The sequence below is a fragment of the Oncorhynchus mykiss genome, chromosome 6 (assembly GCF_057628025.1).
Source record: "Oncorhynchus mykiss isolate SJ-2025 chromosome 6, ASM5762802v1, whole genome shotgun sequence".
NCBI lineage: Eukaryota > Metazoa > Chordata > Actinopteri > Salmoniformes > Salmonidae > Oncorhynchus > Oncorhynchus mykiss.
The window spans coordinates 47,280,159-47,301,315 of record NC_143027.1 but is presented as its reverse complement, the minus strand read 5'-3'; the positions used below and the strand labels follow the sequence as shown (position 1 = coordinate 47,301,315).

General features: G+C 40.2%; 2 protein-coding genes across 2 annotated transcripts in view; one reads left to right on the top strand and one right to left on the bottom strand.

The window, feature by feature from the left end:
- Nucleotides 1-21,157, bottom strand: part of il12b2 (interleukin 12B 2) — a 105,596-nt gene that overhangs the window by 52,437 nt on the left and 32,002 nt on the right. The window lies entirely within an intron of this gene.
- Nucleotides 4,352-16,183, top strand: utp15 (UTP15 small subunit processome component). The gene is made up of 13 exons (XM_021606655.3): nucleotides 4,352-5,057; nucleotides 5,434-5,573; nucleotides 5,735-5,827; nucleotides 6,122-6,306; nucleotides 6,579-6,757; nucleotides 7,298-7,423; nucleotides 10,703-10,838; nucleotides 11,064-11,148; nucleotides 11,284-11,439; nucleotides 13,766-13,867; nucleotides 13,957-14,090; nucleotides 14,340-14,398; nucleotides 15,408-16,183. Exons 2-13 carry the CDS (start codon nucleotides 5,484-5,486, stop codon nucleotides 15,647-15,649), a joined length of 1,587 nt encoding a protein of 528 aa, XP_021462330.1. The 5' UTR covers nucleotides 4,352-5,057; nucleotides 5,434-5,483; the 3' UTR covers nucleotides 15,650-16,183.

The window sequence follows — 21,157 nt, the reverse complement described above, 5'->3', positions numbered from 1 at the left end:
GCATATGTTTTCTCCATTTGGAATATGATTTCATAGGAAGTCAAAAGTCAAAAGTAAAAAATGTCAAAATTTTATAAAAAACTTCACACACCCTTAAAAAAGTGCTTCCTGGACCGTTTTTCAAAATTCTTGCGAATTTTGTGTCAATTACACACGTATAAGAACTGTATCAACATACTTTATTCGTATTTTTTATCATAATTTTTTTTTTTTTTTTACTTGTGCATAAGGCATATGTTTGTCCATTTGCAATAAGATTTAATAGGAAGTCAAAAGTCGAAAATTTGATTTTTTTTTTTTAACTTTAAAAACTAAAAAAAAGTGCTTTCTGGACTTTTTTTTGAAATTGTTTCGATTTTAAGACAATTAATCATGTGTAAGAACTGTATGAATATACTTTTGTAAAATGTTATTATCATAATTTTATCACATTTTTTTTTTTTACTTGTGCATAAGGAATATGATTTGTCCATTTGCAATATGATTTCATAGGAAGTCAAAAGTCAAAGTCAAAAGTCAATTTTTTGGGGGCCAAAATTGACTGAACTGATGAACTCGGGATGGCCGGGCAGTGATAGTTGTTCATTTCCATCACTCGTTGTGTTGATTTCATCATGTCCATTTGGTAATGTTTTTTTCACCATTGAATCATATTGCAAATGCACGTGCATTTGCAATATGTTTCAATGGGCATTTACCATCACGAATTTGTCATGCTATAAAAATCCTGCAGGAATGTGAAATTGACTGGCCCGATGAACTCGGGATGGCTGGGCAGTGATTCTGGTTCATCTCAATCGCTCGTTAGGGTTGATTTCAGAATGTCACTTTGGTGATGTTTTTTCACTATAGAATCATATTGCAAATGCACGTGCATTGTTGTGCAACTGGTAACCCAAAAATAAAAAATATGGTTGTAAATGCATTTACCGGGACTGCTATTGTCCTTGCCCGCTATGGGAGTACCCTACTACGTCCCTCTATCCATGGGGGCCGTCCTGAGTGCTTTATGGACAGTTTAAAATATGACGATGGATGCAGATTGTGATTTTCCTCCGTGCAACTGGTGATCTGAAATGTGCAACTGGTAACCCGAAAATTAAAATACTGTTTTAAATGCATTTACCGGGACTACTATTGTCCATGCCCGCTATGGGAGTACCCTACTACCGCCCTCTATCAGTGGGGGCCATCCTTGAGTGCTTTATGGACAGTTTAAAATATGACGATGGATACGCATTGTTTTCATGATTTCATTATGTCCATTTGTTTATGTTTTCTTACTTTTTCAAAGTCACTGTGCATTTGCAATATGGTTCCATCACGAATTTGTCATGCTATAAAAATCCTGCAGGAATGTGAAATTGACTGGCCCGATGAACTCGGGATGGCTTTGCAGTGATTCTGGTTCATCTCAATTGCTCGTTTGGGTTGATTTCAGAATGTCCATTTGGTGATGTTTTTTCACTATAGAATCATATTGCAAATGCACGTGCATTGTTGTGCAACTGGTAACCCAGAAATAAAAAAATTGTGATTTCATTATGTCCATTTGTTTATGTTTCCTTACTTTTTCAAAGTCACTGTGCATTTGCAATATGGTTCAATGGGCAGGTACCATCACAAATTTGTCATGCTATAAAAATCCTGCAGGAATGTGAAATTGACTGGCCCGATGAACTCGGGATGGCTTTGCAGTGATTCTGGTTCATTTCAATCGCTCGTTAGGGTAGATTTCAGAATGTCACTTTTGGTGATGGTACCTCACTGTTTAAACATATTGCAAATGGACAAGAGTCAAGTGGACAAGAGTCCATCAGTCAATTAGATATCATTCTGACACCAAACTGATACAAACTGACAACAAACCCACTTTTTCCAACTCGTTTAGTAGCCAACTATTACATACTTCAGAGCTGGCCCAAAATTCACAACGCCTTCGGTTCAAACCATAAAAAAACATAAAACACGTAGTTACGTTCTAGCTGCGGGTCCATTTCTTATGTTATGTGTTGGCCTAGCTGAGGCGACCCCGAATCCCAAGTTTCGGCTCGATAGGTCATTTGTAACTAATTGGTGCTGAATATCCACTATTTTCCATGACTTGTTACGGGGTCCTTGAATGAGCTATCGGACAGAAACGTTGGGGTCTGTCTATATGGGCCGAGACGTTCGCAATGCACCTAGTCTTGCGACTCTGGGACATTTCTAAATGTCGTCATTTTCGTGATGCAATAATGAATTGAAGGTATTGCAAATGTACGAGGCTGTTTCTCGGTCCGAGAACCTTCTAGAGCCACCCAACTCACCACGCACCATCGACCGGAGGTCTAGAACAGGTTTCTAAAGTTTCGGAACTCTAGGTCTGACGGTTCTTTTTTAGCTCAAACAAAGCTAACTATTGCAGCCACTGTCTGTCTCTACGCACCCCAATACGTCCCTCCTTCCAAGTTGTGTTTTAGTGTGATTTATTTTTCCTTTGATTTTTTTGGGGAAAAATTACTGATTTACAGTTCATGGGGGTTGCCTAATCACACATATGAAGTTTTGGAAAGATCAGACTTTTTTAACCCCTCGAAACAGCCCCTGAGACACCAATTATGGCACAGGAAGCTATAAATCAACACATATCCTCATTGGGGTATGCTTTTACAGAATCCTGAGTTTTAAGTATTTACGTTAAGAATTGACTGATTTACACAGGGTTGAATGCACTATGTCTATCAAACTGCAGGCAGGGTATGGACATACACTTTTAGGGTGATTTTAACCACTTCCGGTTGGTCCAGGAAGCTTAGAATCAACACAGGTAGACCTCATAGTGGCCTGATGGACTGGTACCGAAGACAGGTTCATACGGCATTCATAACCCATATAGGCTTCAGGTTGAATTTAGGGGTGCAGGCAATGTATTCCTATGGGGAGAGATGTCACTGTAATCTGTGAGATCAAAAAACCCTGTTTTACTGTTAAGGGTTAATGCCACACGGTAAAGGTTAGGCTTGCACAGATCGGGAGGACCTTAGGAACATTCCTGTGGTGGAATTTTTCTTCTCACCCTAACAGATCTCTCACTGTCACCCAAAAGCAAATGACATTGTGGGGCAGGCTTCATTTTGGGCCTACTATTCTAATGGTCGCTGCGCCTAGACCGAGCGAGCTACGGTCAAGCGGGATATCTCGTTGAACTCGGGCACGGCCTAGGGATTATGGTAATGCCATTGCCTGCTCTCTGTGTCTTTAAGCACCACACTTTGTCACTCCATCCTTGCTGTTTGTGTGTGTGAGAGCTTTTCTTTGACATCTGTTGGGAGAAATGACTGACTTACAGTTTATGGGGGTTGCCTAATCACACATATGAAGTTTTGAAAAGATCTGACCTTTTTAACCCTTGGAAACAGCCACTATGACACCATTTAAGGCACTTCAGGTTGGCACAGGAAGCTATAAATAAACTCATATCCTCATTGGGGTATGCCTTTACATAATCCTGAGTTTTAAGTCTTTACGTTAAGAACTGAGTTATTTACGGAGGGTTTAGTATGTGTGTGTTATTTCAGAAAATCATAGAAAATCACAGAAATCTCGCAGAGCTCCACAGCACACTTTAAAAAGATTCGTATGAACACCCTGCAACTGGATCTGTAACCGTTGAAGAAAAAAAAACGCCTATTTGTGAACATCACCAATTTGTCATTGTTCCGTTTCTCTTAAATGACGATAGATAAATGGCTGGTTCTTTTTTTTATTGACACCGGAGGCTCCTTGACTTTGACTTGAAGTGGAAAAATAATTTCTCTATTTCCATTTTGGACCTTTAATCCCAGACGCCATCTTGTTCCGGGCCAACTGCCAATTATGCCAAACCTACGCTCACCAAGTTTCGGCTTCAAAATATTTTCCGTTTTCGAGATAAGGCCCCGTCGTGATTCGTGATGTTTAGTCAAATTGCCATATGATTCCTTATGCCCTCTTGTGGGAATTTCCGGGATAGCGGAAAAATGGTCCAAAACGTGTTTATTTTATAAAACGGAAACCGAATGTCCGACAAAGTTCATTCATGACTTCCCGGTAGGTCCGGCCCTGCCGCACGGCCCGACGCCGACCGTGAATTTTACAAACGTTTTCGGACGTCTAGTAAGGGACCAAATAAGAATTTGTTGTTAACTGACTTGCCTAGCCAAATAAAGGTTAACATTTTTACTTTTTTGTTGGTAGAGTATTTAATTGTATTAAAATATAGTTAAATTTAAATATGGTTTGACTGCTTTTTGTGAGGAACTGACACACTTTGACATGAAGTTTGACAGGGAGATGAGAGAACAAATTTAAGCCAATGAATGAATCAACTGAATCACATTTGAATTAGCTATTCAATGAGTCATCGAGTTAAATAAGCGTATGAACTAATTGAAATTGACCAGAATGTATCAATTGGACATACACGGTGGACAGCTACCCAGGCAGGAGATGGTTGTTTGGCCAATGAAACAGTAAACAATAGCGTTTTTTTTTTTTACGGAAGTGGAGATCTTAAACACGGCTGCATCACAGAGTTTCTAAACCCAGAGGCGCAACATCGCAAGACTTCCGGGAACGCTTGTGAAACAGACAAAGCAGACCAGGCCGGGTTTGAGAAGTCAGAGAGAAATGAAAAGTAGTAGTTTTAACACGTTACTACTCCAACCGCGTGAAAGTGACAAACTGACGAGTTATCATTTTCGTCAAAAACAACTTGATATCGAAATAGTCCCTTTATGTTGACGGCTTGCACATGCGCAGTTTGACCGATAGACCCAACGACGTGTTTCTGTGCGTCAGCCTAGCTAGCCAACGTCGCCATGACATCGCCTACATGTGTGATCAGGGATTTTTATTGGAGAAGCAGTTTCTACCTCTCTTTACTGTACTGTCTTTGACTGGAGCCTGTGGGCACAGAACAACGTGATAACTTTTTAAACATGAATGCATTTTGGTTTATCTAACGCAAACCTATTTCTGAATTGAATCAATTGGATTACGATCTACTGAGTTTAGTCAAGGAATATCACCCAAAGGTGAGAAACCTTGTTTGAAAAAGTATTTGTTAAATCTTGTTGGCGTGCGGACCGCTATTGGACCACGTTGTGTATGCTAGTTAGCTAGCCATTTTCAATGCTATACTCCTGTTTTTCCATTTCAATAGTGATCGAATAAAAAGGTTACTTCCGTACGTTAAGTATGTGTAGACGCTAGTAGGTAGCTAACTTAAGCATAATCAACTCCAAGCTGTCTGATGTTGCAGACTTAAAATGTTAATACTTGGTAGCTAGCTAGCTAGTTAGCACATGCTGCGCTGCATACAACAACGCTGTAGGTAGTGATTCTGCCTGCTCAGTTTTAGATTTGGTTTATTTGAGTGTTCATATTTTATGTGTTCCTCACATAAATTAGGTGAGCGGAAACTATACGAAGATTAAGAGGAGCCTTGTCAACATACAGAAATGGCTTCATTCAAATCCACAAAAATCCCAATATATCCCAAACTTGGAGAGAAAGTTACTCCGGACACATTGTATTGGAAAAACTACAAGGTAAGCCTGTCACACTGTCGATGTGTTGTTGGTGGCAGCATGAGCATACTAGCTATTATGTTTCCATATTGCAGTAACAAGACAATAATAGCTTACTGATGAAGTTGATTTGTCTTTGATTGTGTTCTCTCAACTCTTCTCTGTTGTTGAATGTTTTTCAGGCCCCAGTCCAGATAAAGGAATTTGGAGCAGTCACAAGCATTGACTTCTCCTCTCTGGCACCACACAACTATGCAGTGACTGCTTCTACACGGGTAGGCTGGTCTCACTGCCATTCACATACACGTTAGTAGACTAGGAAAACAATGGAGGTTCATTTAGGTTCTGAACTATATCCTCTCATTAAATCCATGATGACAATGGCATATAAAGTGATTCCTTCTGTGATCCATCGACTGAACTACAAATTATGATCTAAACATTTATGACCATAGCCTCTACGAGCCATCTTAAACAATCATAGTCTTGATAGTGTTGGTTGCCATCTACACAAGCTGAAATTGTGTGTGTGTGTCCCTCACTCATTCTAAACCCGCTGCCTGTTTCAGATCCACATCTACGGACCGTTTTCTACGGAGCCAGTCAAGACATTTACTCGCTTCAAGGACACGGCGTACAGCGGAAAGTTCCGGTCAGATGGTCAGCTCTTGGTGGCAGGATGCGAGGACTCCGTGGTGCGGCTCTTTGATGTCAGCGGCAAGGTGGCGCTCAGGGTGTTCAAAGGGCACACAAAGTAGGTCCTCAATTCAACGTCACCGGGTTCCCAATGTCTGGTTGGAAAATGTCCCCTAATCCTTCCCTATCAGTGGGCAAAAATAAAATTGCTAAGCTCAGCAGCAGGCCCGTTGAGTGATGATTCCTTGAGTGATCCATCAACTGAACTAAAACTGATGGTTTCAACTGCCTCTGACAAGTGTCTTGTGTGGATGTTTTGGACCCCATTTTTTTATTCCTTATTCTGATGTTCTTTACTACAATTAACTGAACTGTTTCTCTCTGCTCAAGGGGGGTGCATGTAACAGATTTCACCTCAGACTGTTATCACATCCTGACGGGCTCAGACGACTACACTTGTCGCCTGTGGGACATCCCCAATTCCACTGAACTGACCTCATACAAGGAACACACAGACTATATCCGCTGTGGCACCACCAGCAAACTCAACAGAGATATCTTCATAACCGGTGAAATGAAACACAGTTACTGATACAAAGACATGTTTTCAGAAATCATCATTTCACACAACTGCCTCTACCAGCCATTGTAAAGGGATAGTTTGGGATTTTGGCAATGAAGCCCTTTATCTATTTCCCCACAGCCGGATGAACTTGTGGATACCATTTTTATGTCCCTGCGTTCAGTTTTAAGGAAGTTTCCAAATAGCATTAGCGCAATTGCTAACTAGCGTTGGTGTATTGACTGGAAGTCTATGGGAAGAGCTAGCATGCTAGCTGTTTCTTTAGTCTTCTGGGTCATTGCGCTAATGCTAGTTAGCATTGACTTGTGAAGCCACCTCTTAGTTCCTTTTATACTGGATGCAGAGACATTAAAAGGATATCCACAAGTTCTTTTGACTCTGAAGTAGTAGGTAAAGGGCTTCATTGCCAAAATCCAGAATTATCCCTTTAAACACCCATACATTCTTGATAGTGTTGGTTTGCTATCTATCTATCTATCTATCTTGATAGTGTTGTCTGTGTATTGTCTCTGTCCCCCACCCTCAGGCTCCTATGACCACACACTAAGGGTGTTTGATGCCAGAGTGGAAAAGAGTGTGATGACCATGGACCACAGCCAGCCCGTGGAGAGCGTTCTGCTCTACCCCTCTGAAGGACTACTGGTTTCAGCAGGTAATCTGTAACCGCATAGCTGCATAACCATAATATTGTACTGTGATTTTGAGTTCCATAACCATTTGTGGTCCTCAAGATGAAGACCAGACACCACACTGGTATTGTTGTCCCAGTAGTAGCCGCCTTACCTGATCTTCTTTACCAACCTGGTCTCGGAGCATTTCGTATTATTTTGTATGTAAATCTGAGACACTCCATTTAGTATGGTATGTTAGGTTTCGTAGGATATGTATTAATTTGTGCATGTCCATCACCCATTTCGTATGATACGTTATGAATTACAATTCATATTATATATTACAAATTTGCAACGCGTACAATTTGTTACAATTTTTGCAACTATTGCAAAATAGTTGCAAAAAAGCAGTAAATGATTAGCTAAAATGCTAAAGTTGTTTGTGATGAGATTCTATCTTGCAACCTTTTAGTTGCTAGTCGTTCGCGTTATAAGCCCGACCAACCACCCTACTTTTGTTTTTGCCTTAAGTAACCATCTGTCATACCAAATTTAATATATCATACAAAGTTTTGTCCCAGATTTAAATGTTATGTTATGTCTAGCCAGGCTACCTATATGTACAGTGCCTTCAGAAAGTATTCATACCCCTTGACTTATTCCATATTTTGTTGTTACAGCCTGAATTCAAAATGTACAATAAAAATCTAATTCACCCATCTACACACTACCCATAATGACAAAGTGAAAACTATTAAACAAATAAATAATGTTTTATTCAGAATTATCTCATTTACAAAAGTCAATACTTTGTAGTATTTGAATTTATTAAGGAGATCCCCATTCTCTTCCTGGGGTCCAGCACCATTAACACTTTTCCCAATACATTGCATCAGTTACCTGATGTGGGTTCCATGTAACCATGGCTCTATGTAGTATTGTGCGCCTCCCATAGTCTGTTCTTGAGATTGTGAAGAGACCTCTGGTGGCATGTCTTGTGGAGTGGCGTGTCTTGCATGGATGTCCGAACTGTGTGCTAGTAGTTTAACAGACACCTCGGTACATTCAGCATGTTAACACTTCTTAGAAAAACAAGTAGTGATGAAGTCAATCTCTCGTCCACTTTGAGCCATGAGAGATGTATTAATGTTAGCTTTCTGTGTACATGTAAGGACCAGGACCCTGCTGTCCTGTTCTGAGCCAATTGTCATTTTCTAAGGTCCCTCTGTGGCACCTAAACACACGACTGAACAGTAGTCCAGGTTTGACAAAACTAGGGCCGGCAGGACTCTAGTTGTTGATAATGCTGTTTAGAATTCAGAACAGCACTTTATTATGGACTGACTTCTCCCCATCCTAGCTCCTGTTGTATCAATATGTTTTGACCATGACAGTTAATCCAAGCACTTTAGTCACCTCAAATTCCACATTTTTTTACACGATGTAGTTGAGGTTTAGTGAATGATTTGTCCCAAATACAATGCTTTAAGTTTTGGAAACATTTACTGGTTGAATATGTTTGAAATTCACTGCTCAACTAAGGGACCTTGCAGATAATTGTATGTGTGGGGTACAGAGATGAGGTAGTCATAAAAAAAAATATTAAACACTATTATTGCACACAGTGAGTCCATGTGACTTAAGACAATTTTTACTCCTGAACTTATTTAGCCTTGCCATAACAAAGGGGTTGAATGTTTATTGACTTGAGACATTTCAGCTTTTCATTTTAAATGAATTTGTAAAATATATTTTTTTAACATAATTCCACTTTGACATTATGGGGTTCTGTGTGTAGGCCAGTGAGAGAACATCTCAATTTCAACAAAGGATAAATTGTTCAATAAGGATGTGCTTGTCAATATTAAGCCATATCCCCCTTACAGGATAATATAATTAACCTCATACTTGTGCCGCTTATCATGACTTTACTTTTTTAAACCCCAGCCTTACTTATGATTCAGTACTACACAAATAGGTTTAATTTATTTTCTAGTTAAGTAAATGATAACACAGGATAAACATGCACACTTAATACATTAAAAGCAGGTCCCTAGCGGACTGACGCAATATGGTGGCTTCTTACAAAAAAGACATGGAGAGGGACAGAGACCATAGTACTTTGGTAGATTTAGAAACTACTTTGCACACGAACCGCTGCCCGTTTGGAGTAAGAAATCATGAATGTATACGTGTGAATGCCTTGGTTCGCCGCGTATCTCGTGTCGGAACCAAGCCTTCTTGGAAAGGGGTTTGGTTGGGCCTTTCCCAACGCTTGTAATGCTCTTATTGTCCAAAAGGGGTCCCCACCTATCTTCTACTGTTGTCCTCCTCTGCCGTCGTTGACTTTGTTGTGTAGTCCTGAACAGAACTACGGAGTTTATTCTACTTTCCATTCGCTCCTGAAGCTGCCTCTTTGAAGATAGGCTAGCCAGCCATGTCGATGGTTCCCATTGGAGGATGAGAGTAGCATTCTAGGGTGATTTGAGAAGAGTAGTAGAATGGTCCCACTTAAGTTTACTTTTCTAGATACTTTACATAGGACAGCTAATCAGCTGTACCAGTGATTGTCCGGGGGGTGACTATCGTCTCTACCTCGTGTTGAGATTTTAGAGTTCAAACCACTTTGGACGTGAGCTGTACACGCCTCTCTGGTCTGATATGTTAATTCTTAACCCACCGTTTTATACAGTTCATTCAAAAGGGGCTGTTCGTGAGGCTGACACGCTCTTTGACTACTCGTACAAAGTCATAGAAACAATTTCCTCTTATTGTAGCTAAGATCACATCCCTCTCTTTAACAAAAAAAAACACTTTTCATATTTCATACACAATGTAGAAGATGGACACGGCACACACAGTGTGTATACTTTTCAAGTTACAGTATTTCCTTTATAACATGTTTAATGACACCAGAAAATAACAACCCATGTGACATTAGTGTTTTTTTTTAGGTCACCTCTGCCCATTCCCCACTTTCTTTGTTAGAAATATTGTTCCAGTATTCACTTTAGAACATGTTAGAGTTTTGGTGTGGAAATGTCTGTTGAGACAAAGGCACATTCCTGTGTGAACATTGGAGAGGAATGTTCTCTCCTTGATTTACAACAGGGTGTGATCTGTCAACCCCTCCACCAGCTCCCTTCTACCCCTTAGGGGGTGAGAGAGGGTCTCGCTGAAGTTATTTATTGCCAAGCTTTTCTGACCAATTCAGATCCTCACTGGACAGTCATGACACCCTCTTCACATCACATCGTCACATCTGTGCTGATGGAGGAAAGACCATTTAGACCAAGTTGTTGTCTCCCCTTCCCCCACAGGAGGGCGCTATGTGAAGGTGTGGGACCTGCTGAAGGGAGGTCAGCCTCTGGTGTCACTGAAGAACCACCACAAGACCGTCACCTGCCTCAGTCTCAGCAGCAACGGACAGAGACTGCTCTCTGCCTCCCTCGACAGGTGTGTGTGAGCAGCTCTAGACAGGTTTGTGTGTGTATTGCAGCAGGCATGTCGAGTGAAGGTTCCTTGAGTGATCCATCGACTGAACTACAAATGAGCTCTTCAACTCTGAAACAGCCTCTGACAAACATATTTATTAACGAGATTATTGTAAAGATTATTGGATGTTTTGATGGATCTCTTGATTAGATGAATATGCGTTTTTGTTTGTTTTTTACCCTGCAGGCACGTGAAAATCTATAACACAACCAACTACAAGGTGGTTCATAACTTTGACTACGCCGCCTCCATTCTCAGTCTGGCCCTGGCTGTAAGTTTACAAGTAATCCCGAACTGAGACTGAGCAATACACTATTAGGATTACGTTTGATTTATGGATTGTGTATGAAGGCTTTTCAGATATTAATAAAGTCACAAGGCTAATGGTTTCTGTCTGTATGTTTAGCCTGATGACGAGTCCATTGTCGTTGGGATGACCAATGGCGTCCTGAGCATCAAACATAGGAAGAGCCCTGAGGAGAAACGGGAAATGGTTGGAAAACAGAGAATGCAGCCAGTGTACCGCATCTTTGTCAAAGGAAGAAACTACGTCCCAAAAAAGGCAAGTGCCTAGTCCCCCAACTGTTTTATTCTACTACAAAGAACAATTCTCACTACAGGGGTTTTTAACCCGGTTTCTGGAAAGCTGCAGTGTATAGAGCTGTGTTCGAATACTCATACTAACCACACTGACTGTACTATTTGTGACGTGAATTGAGTATATAGTATGCTTATTGGTCATAGTATGATATAGTTAGTATGCCAAAAGTTCCCGGATGTCGTATTAAATTTGTCAAAATATGAAGTATACATGCAGAGGACACTATTTCCGTACTCTAGGGCCCATAATGCAAATCTTCGGGAAATGGGCGGAGAATATGCTGCCGAAGTCCATGAGAGCGCATACAAATGAATTAACTTAAAAAATAGCTACAAATATTCATACTTTTGAAAAACAACCCCGTGGCTTTTTCCAAATACTCCAGTATATGGTGTTTAGCCCAAGCCTAATGGTCAGTATACATACTGTAACCCTACTAATGATAGAGATGGTAGCCTTGAAGTCGTTCAGTGCTGGGATCCTAAATGCTATGAACAACAGGCCTGTTGAGGGATACCTTGACTGATCTGTCTACTGATGATCCCAACCACAACCCCTGACAAATATGTTAGTCAACAAGATCATGTTTAATGGCATGTATTTTCAATTAAGGATATAGTTTCATTTTCCAAGGACTTATTTTCAGTTTACCGTTTGAATTCAGATAACTCTCCGTAGAACGGCCTGATAAATTCAGTAGTGGTTTTTATATTTAATTTAAAAAAATGCGAAACCACATTTCCATTCACAGTTTATATGCGAGGAAAGTAAACAAAAAATCACGCCAGCTGTGATGGAAACCGGAAGTTTTGGTACAGATAATGTTTGTTCAACATAGGGGGATCTTTCTGTGTCTAAAAATTAATTCACTCAACAAGCACAGCACTTTACACACAAATGACAGATGATTGGCGGAGAGAAATTGATGATAAATGATTGTGGGGGGGGGGCTGTCTTGTTAGACTTCAGTGCAGCTTTTGACATTATCAATCATAGTCTGCTGCTGGAAAAACGGATGTGTTATGGCTTTACACCCCCTGCTATAATGTGGATCAAGAGTTACTTGTCTACCAGAACACAGAAGGTGTTCTTTTAATGGAAGCATCTTAAACATAATCCAGGTAGAACCAGGAATTCCCCAGGGTAGCTGTTTAGGCCCCTTGCTTTTTTCAATCGTTGGCTTTGAGTAAGGCCAGTGTGTCTATGTATGCGGATGACTCAACACTATACACGTCAGCTACTACAGCGACTGAAATGACTGCGACACTTAACAAAGAGCTGCAGTTAGTTTCAGAATGGGTAGCAAAGGAATAAGTTAATCCTAAATATTTCCAAAACTAAAAGCATTGTATTTGGGGCAAATCATTCACTAAACCTCAACTACTCTCGTAATGAATAATGTGGAAATTGAGCAAGTTGAGGTAACTAAACCGCTGACTGGCTCGAAGTCGGCGTTCCAAATACTACTTTTTGCCAACACGGGCTCATTTCTGGAGAGGTATATTTGCAGGCGTGTAGTGCGCGCAGATCTCAAAATTGGTGTTCATTTGCATTCCAAGTGGCATTAAAAGGTCTTAGGTCTTAAATCCAACTTCATGGAACTTGCAGATAGCCTGTATGTGTATTGATATAGTATCCATCCTATTGACGTAAACTTGGAGTCATAAGTAGGAGGACCACATATGGTGTGTGGTCCTCCCACTACGACTCGGGAAAGCATACAGTTTATTAGCCTACATACAGATAAAATAACTTATGAACTTCACAGGGTGATCTTGTTGCTGCTTTCCAATAACTATCGTCTAATTCTGGTGACATGATCTACGCTTGACTGCTGTTTGACAAATGTTCTTTCTCTTTTTCATAATGTTCTCATCATATAGACTAGCTTACCCGCACAGCCTACCCACACTATCTGCGAGCTGTTGGCTAGTGCGCACATGCCATGATCAGAGTAGGCACACTTGCTAAATAACGCAACAGTTTTTGTGACAAATCTATCAGTGGAATTGAAAACGCGATGGATTAATGTGCACTGTCCCTGTAAAAATAAACTCAACATTTATATTTTTATTCGGTACATAAGAACTTAAGCGCAAAAGTACATTGTCTGCACTACATCATCACTCACTGATTTTTACTTGCAATAATTCCCCTTGGTGGAAACACCACTGGCGGGAAAATGCACATTTTCTTTATGCAGTTTTTAGAATATTCACCTGAAAATCTGTCATCAATTGAATGGATACCTAGCTAGTGACCTGAAATCGAACCTCTTCCTCCTTAGGATGACTTTCTTGTCAGCAAACCAGTGAAGAGCCATCTGGCCAAATACGACAAACAGCTGAAGAAATTCAACATCTCCAAGGCCTTGGATACCGCCCTGGAGGTACAATTACTTTCCTGATGATCTCAGCAACTCAGACAAATATCTTGTACGATCTTGATAGTTTTTTAAGTGTGTGTGTGTGCTCGCAGTCGTGGCGGAGGAACAGAAAGCCTGAGATCACGGTGGCGGTGATGAAGGAGTTGGATCGCCGAGGAACTTTGAAGAACGCTCTGGCCGGACGAGACGAGCAGAACCTCTCTCAACTCCTCAATTTCCTGATTGGGTAACACTCACTCAAATACCCAATTCCAAATCAGCGCCTACCTACTCCCTAGTGTTTGTTTTGTACAATGTGTAATTGTTTTATTGGTATTTTCTCTTTGAGATAAAGTGACGGGTAAGAGGGATACAGATTTGCAGGCACAGGCCAGAGGGGGCAATGTGTGGTCAGGAGTCTGCAGCACAACCACTACACCAGACTGCGGCACACCTGCTCATGTGTCTTGACATTGTTTTATCTTCTCCTTCACAGGAATGTAGTTGATCCCAGGTTTACACCTGTCCTCGTCACCGCCACTGAGATGATTCTTGGTGAGTTTGTGAAACAAATCTTAATTGATTTATTCTGAATATGTATACAGACCTGCCAACCTGCACAGAATTTGGTACCATGCACACAGCTTGAGGTCAAGGCGTCATAACAACTAAGGTATTTAGCTGCAGCGTTTAGTCAACTAAGCAAGGACACTTTTTTTGCCTGCACATGCTTGGAACTGTGAAAAGTTAGTAGGTGCGAGCGCATTGACGAGCAAGGAAATGTGCGGTGTTGCAGTAGTTTAGTGCGCGTCCCTACGTGAATGGAAACGGACATCTCAGATGTTCCTCTAATACTGTCCTTCACAGAAAGACCGTTGTTTCATATTCCAAATTGCCTACAGTAAGCTAAACTACTACATTGCATCAAGTAATTGAATTATTCTGAATTTTCTCCCCAAACAAAATTAAGCCAGTTTACATTTTCACTTGACTATGCACAAAAAAAACCAGCGATTGAATAAAATAATCATTACCCCTAAATTGAACCTAAAAAATGTCCTTGAGACCCTCAATTTAATTTAGGATCAAACCAGACGTCTGTGTTAGCTACATTATTTAATATAATTTAAGACTAGGTTTGAAGAAATGACAGTTACAGGGTTTTCAAAAAGACAAAAAGCTCCAACTTCCTGGGAGGGGGGAGTCGACTGACTTTCCCCCACCCAACCTTAGTCCTACATCAGCACCACCTTGTCAGAAAGTCCTAGTGAGATGATTTGTACATTTAAATGTATTTCTAGTTAGCTACTGATGAGCAGCCAATTACCAAGTATCCATAACAGTCTGTAACCTACCATTCCTAATGAGGCAGTCATCTGCCAAATCATTATTAGGCAAAAATGTTTGCATTTGCCTATGATTTGAGCAGTGTGGGTGTCGCATGCATGCCGTTGTGGGCTCTGCGGGACCAGGGGTACTGCTGCCGCACTGAAGTTGTACTATAAAAAATTCTTCAAGTTTGTTAGGTGTGTGTGTGTCATTCTCCTGCCCTCGGTTTCCTCAGACATCTACCAGGCAGTGGTGGGTCAGTCTTCAGTAGTGGACAGGCAGCTTGTACGTCTCCAGGAGCTAGTGGAGAGAGAGGTTGACTACCAGCAGGACCTCCTGGAAGTTCTGGGGATGTTGGATACTCTATTCGCCACATCCCTCCCCAGGAAAGAGGTGCCGTGCCCAGGCAGCAGCCGGCCTAACGGCTTGGCAGAGGGGAGTTTGGGGGCTCCGGGACCACAGCTCCAGGCCGCCTGAGGCCCCTACAAAAAGACTATTCCACCGGGTACCAGAGTGCCTGGGCTGCCCCCGTCACGTCACGACTGGTTCCAGAAGTGCTTCTCCGTCTTTGACGGAACGTCGTCAGACTTCGAGAACCCATGACTACATCCTGCTATCTGAATTTAAACCACCAACTAAAAAATGGATTTGCGCAACCAAGCTGAGCCTTGTTCATGCTGTGCTCCCTGGTTTTAACAGAAAGGGTATTTTAACTGGCTCCAGAGAGAGGACAAAATGGGATTGACTCTTCAGAGACAGTGTTTTTTGTAATGTACACATCTGTATGTATACTTAAATCTCTGTATCAGACTGGACACAAAGCGACAATTCATTTTTTTGGAACGCCATCAAATTGTCTTTCACAGCTGATGTTTCTCTAAACAGTATGCGTGTATTCCGTTTCTCTCGCCCTATCTGTTCATGTTTGGTTTGAATTTTTATAGAATTTGCTTACATTTCCAATGTGCCGTAAAAAAAAAGAAAGCTGAAGTAAACTATCAATGTTGAAAACAAGGCGCCCTGGATCCTCTTTGATCACACTCTCACATGCGCACCACACACACATATACTGTCCCAATTGTCATTCTCTCCATCCTCCCAAAGTGTGCACTTGTTCACCAAAGATGGTGAATCAACGAAGATGTCTTACTCAGGCGGTTTAACATTGAAGAAAATGCTCACAGTTACGTACTGCTTTAAAGGGTAACTGTCAAACACAATTTCGGCCTTTGCCCAACCCCTTTAAATTTAAATAAACAAAAGCATTCAGGTGGGTAGTAGGGTGTGGGGAATTGCTCATAAATATTCATTTTGGGTTTGGGTAAACATTGTCCCAGATCCCAACACTTTCACACTAAAGTATACTTAACAGTAGTCCACTGGCACGCTCTGATGGTAAAATTATGTGAATCTTGGCCTGTCATGCCAAGTAGTGTCCCTTTGCCAATACATGCCCCACCCCCTCCACGACACATTAGGTTTCAATCCTATTGAAGCCCTATTAAGGTGCTGTTCAGGGTGAATTTATATTTGTGTTTCTGACATCTGTTTTTTGGGGGGGAAATCGTGATTTTAGTTTTTGGGAAATTTATTGCCAGGGCCCAATTATGGCAATATTGCTCCAGATTATTAATGTTCTGTTGAAGACATTCTTTGGTTGGTGATAGAAGTACCAAGTCATCAGCATATAGCAGGTATTTCACCTCTGTGTCAAATAGTGTGAGTCCTGGGGCTGGAGATTGGTCCAACATGTCTGCTAATTCATTGATATAAATGTTGAAAAGATTTGGACTCAAACTGCAGCCTTGTCTCACACCTCGACATTGTGAAGAGAATTCTGTTCTTTGGTTTTTGATTTTTATTGCACACTTGTTTTCTGTGTACATACATTTTATTAAGTCATATACCTTACCACCAAGCCCACTTTGTAGAATTTTGTAGAATAGCCCTTCGTGCCAAATCGAATCAAATGATTTTTTAAAGTCAATAAAGCAAGCAAAGATTTTGCCCTCTTTTTTTTGGTGGACGTGTTTATTAATTAGTGTGTGTAAGGTGTATATATGGTCAGTAGTGCGATGGTTAGGGAGAAAGCCAATTTGACATTTACTTATGACTTTTTTTCTTGAAGAAAGGTTTGAATTCAAAATGCTACAGAAAATCTTTCCCAAGTTACTGTTTACGCAAATTCCCCTGTAATTATTGGGGTCTGATTTGTCTCCACTTTTGTGGATAGGGGAGATGAGCCCCTGGTTCCAGACATCAGGAAAGCAGCCAGAAGTTAAAACCATGTTGAACAATTTAAGCACCGCATTTTGCAACTCAGGTGTGCTGTTTTTCAGCATTTCATTTCTGATGTTGTCTAGACCACAAGCCTTCTTTGATTTAATAGATTTGAGCTTTTCATTTAGTTCTTGTTGGGTTATTGGGTAATCTAATGGATTTTGGTTGTTTTTAATGACTGGATGTTCAATTTTTCTTTAATTTCTAATTGGTTCTGTTGTAAGTCTTTTTGTGGGATGTTTTTGTATAGATTATCAATATGTTTTCCAAATTCCTACATCTTGTATGGCTAATTCTTGTGGCTTTGTTGAGGTTAAATTGTTCCCCATGTCCCAGAACTGATTTTGGTCAATTGCGTTTTCAATTTCATCAAGTGTCTTGTAGGTATAATTCAATTTCTTGCATTTCAGTGTTTGTTTATACTGTTTCAGAGTTTCAAAGTATTCATATCGTAGCTCTGGGTTGTTTTGCTGCTTATGTTTTTCGTTTGACATTTGTCTTAGGTGTTTTCTAATTGTTTTACATTCATTATCAAACCATTTGTCAGAAACATTTTGTGTGTCTCTCTCACTGTGTATCTCTCTCTCACTCCCTCTCTCTCTGTCTGTCTCTCTCTGTGTGTGTATCTCTCTCACTGTGTATCTCTCTCCCTCTCTGTTGGTGTCTCTCTCTATCTCTCTCTCTCTGTGTGTGTCACTCTCTCTCTGTTTGTGTGTCTCTCTCTCTGTGTGGAATCACTTATAAAACAGATACATAAGGAATGTGGAAATAATGTGAAAAGGCAGAATAAACAGGGGTTATACACAGCCGGAGTTTGGCTTTCGGAAGCAAAAAAGAAAATTGGACGCGCAGGAAAAAAGGTTAAATCTGACAAGACTCAAGAGGCGCTGCCCTCCGCTCCCGCAGATGAAAAAGTTAACCAATTGGGTGGAGGTGAGGGTAACAAACTATATCTTCCTCGATTATACCAACAATACAGAGATAATCCAGTCGACGAAATAGTGGTTGTAAGAATACGGCTGCAGGAGCTACCTGTGAAATTACCACCCATGTATGTGGATCCCGCTGAAGCCGAGGAAGGTATAATGGAGTTAGAGAAGGGAATAAAGTCGAGAAAAGTGGATAAGGTGGGTCAAAAGAAAAATATAAAATGTTTTAATTGTAACGAAATTGGACATTTCGCCCGGGAGTGTAACACTCCCTGCAAACGTCGTCAACAAGGTTGTAATTTAACTGAGGGGAAGGTCAGAGGCGACAATCGGGTAAAAAAAAAAGGAAGGGTCAGATACAAAGACAACGAAATTAAGGAGAATCCTAACTGAGGGAAAACTTTGGGTCGTTAAATTAGGGCTATTTTCTGTTGTCCAGAGGCCGGAGTTACAAATTTAAACAGAGAAGATGGGTCTATTTGCGGAGAATCTTAGTCAGTTCCAGGGTTGGTAGTATAGTGGTGAGCGCAGCAGTCTCACCAACGGCAATCCACGGTTCGGTTCCCAGCCGAGGCGGTTAACTAAAATTGATTTTAGATTGTAATTCACCTATTTGCATGTTTTGCCTAAAAATACGGTTGCCAGTGTTTGTAAAAGATATGAACTGAACGTTTATTATGTGTTTTAGATAGAATTGAAAAAAGAAGTCATTTAAAATAATGGCAATTTCGATGTAATACGCTATTTTGCCCAAAATGATCTGGTGGAATAATGTATTGAGATGGGAGTCGTATTTAAATAAATGTATCATAGAAGAGAAAGTCACCTAAAGTTAAATGTAGGGAATAACGGAGAGATACGATACAATTTTGGGCTATCCGGATGTTATAGCTATTTATGAATCGACTGACATACGATAAATTTAGCACAAAACATGGTACGTTTAAATGTTAGGGTATAGTAAGTTGAGAAGTTTGGTTGGGTTTACTCTGATGATTAGAATTTAAAACTGATCTCAATCTGAATAGGGAATATATATTTTACAGAGGCAGGCAGATTTGTGGCGTCGTTTTCTGAAAAGATGCTACAGCCAGCAACGGAATTGCTAGACACTCAATGGGGCTATATAGTGCAACGCTTTGGACTATAAAATAGGTAAGAATAGTTTAATCGTAAAAAAATGTTGATTGTTTTTCCGAGTATTGATTTTTGGTTAGGTTAACGCCAGTGAATTCAAACAAAAAGTAACGTATTCTAAACATTATCTGTTTTCCGTTCTCATTGCGGGGAACAAATAAAATGTCTTATCTTAAAGGGACAGTGCACGGTTATCACAGTGGTTTGAGTGTATGGCAGTGTATAAAATATTTTGGGACGACAATTTGAAGATAGACTGAATGAGTTACATGAAACATCGAGAGATTTAAAACAAATGATGTGAAGGGATTATCAGAATTATTAGGTTTCGTTGTTAAAAAAAAACAACAAAGATAATTACGATTTATGTCCATCGAAATGTTTTATAAAATTAGCGAATTTAGAGATATTGGTTGGTGTTGTAAATTATAATTCAAGATTTGAACAGATGTGATAAATTATGTTTGGTTTATCGAACAACAATTATTTAAATTCATTGCCGAGGTTGAGCGCTTGTTGATGACGTCACTCGCAAAGCACTTTTGGTCGCCACGGAAATTATGTTGTGACTGGGGGTAACGGAGAAAAATGTTGTCTTTTAGAAGGAAAATGTGTGCATTAGTGTTTTGAGTCACTTTTCAGAAGTTGATAAATTACAAAATACATTTTTTTAAGTAAATCGAGAGTCGCCAGGATAGTCAGGAAAGATGCTAAAAACTAGCAGCTGATACGCTAGGTGGGCATCATAAGATTTGTGGCGTTTATTTGGATTGGATTAGGCTATGGGAGAGGGAGACTGGATGTCTGAATCGTAAAACATCGTGATAATGGATTCCGAATGCTTGTCGATTCCAGGTTTGATTGTTTATGTAACACCAGTGAATTTGAGCACTATTTCCATTGTGTGGACCATGTTAGGGTATTTAAAGTTGAAAAGCAACCTCTATAGAAAAACATAACGGCATATGTTTCGGGAAATTAGCTAGGTTGAATTTGGTTATTCGAGCTTTTCCCCTGATACGTAGACATCCGTAACAGGGGCAAGTGGTTTTTTTCTTGAGGAACTAACAGATGTAAACGTGAGTCTCTGAGTAAGTTTGCCATCTGAAGCATTATAGTAGTGAGTTTTTCTTTTTGCTGGTAAAAGTGTTTTGTTTATTTGTTTACTGGTTATGGTCAATTTTAGGGTTTGATTTAACTTAGTTAAACATTGTGTTCTGGCGTGTTTAAGTAGGATTCTTTACTCTGGGACGGATGGAAGTTATCTAAAATAAGTAAATTAAAGGAGCTATGGGAGACATCTGGGATTAAATTACGGATTTCTTACACTGAGAAATGTACGACATTTGCGGCAGAGGGAAAAAGTGATACATTGGATAATAATGTTATCAGGTTTAATTGTATCTAAGGGTAGCATGTTCATTTAAGTAAACATATACGTAGACGATGTTTAAAACTTATGATTAATGATTTGAGTCAATGGGGAATTATCAGTAGGTTTAGTTATAGTTCACTTATTGAGTTTCTGAATCGAAGTAGCATAGTGAATGCTAGTTAGGCGTGTTGTGTCTCACTTTTAGAAGCCTCCTGGGATTATAATCTTGGGGAGAGAGCGGCCATAAACGACCAAATTGAAAAA

Coding starts and splice junctions, on each gene's coding strand:
- utp15 (XM_021606655.3), top strand. CDS start 5,484: ATGGCTTCATTCAAATCCACAAAAATCCCAATATATCCCAAACTTGGA. Junction 5,828..6,121: donor CAGTGACTGCTTCTACACGG/GTAGGCTGGTCT, acceptor TGCCTGTTTCAG/ATCCACATCTACGGACCGTT. Junction 10,839..11,063: donor CTCTCTGCCTCCCTCGACAG/GTGTGTGTGAGC, acceptor TTTACCCTGCAG/GCACGTGAAAATCTATAACA.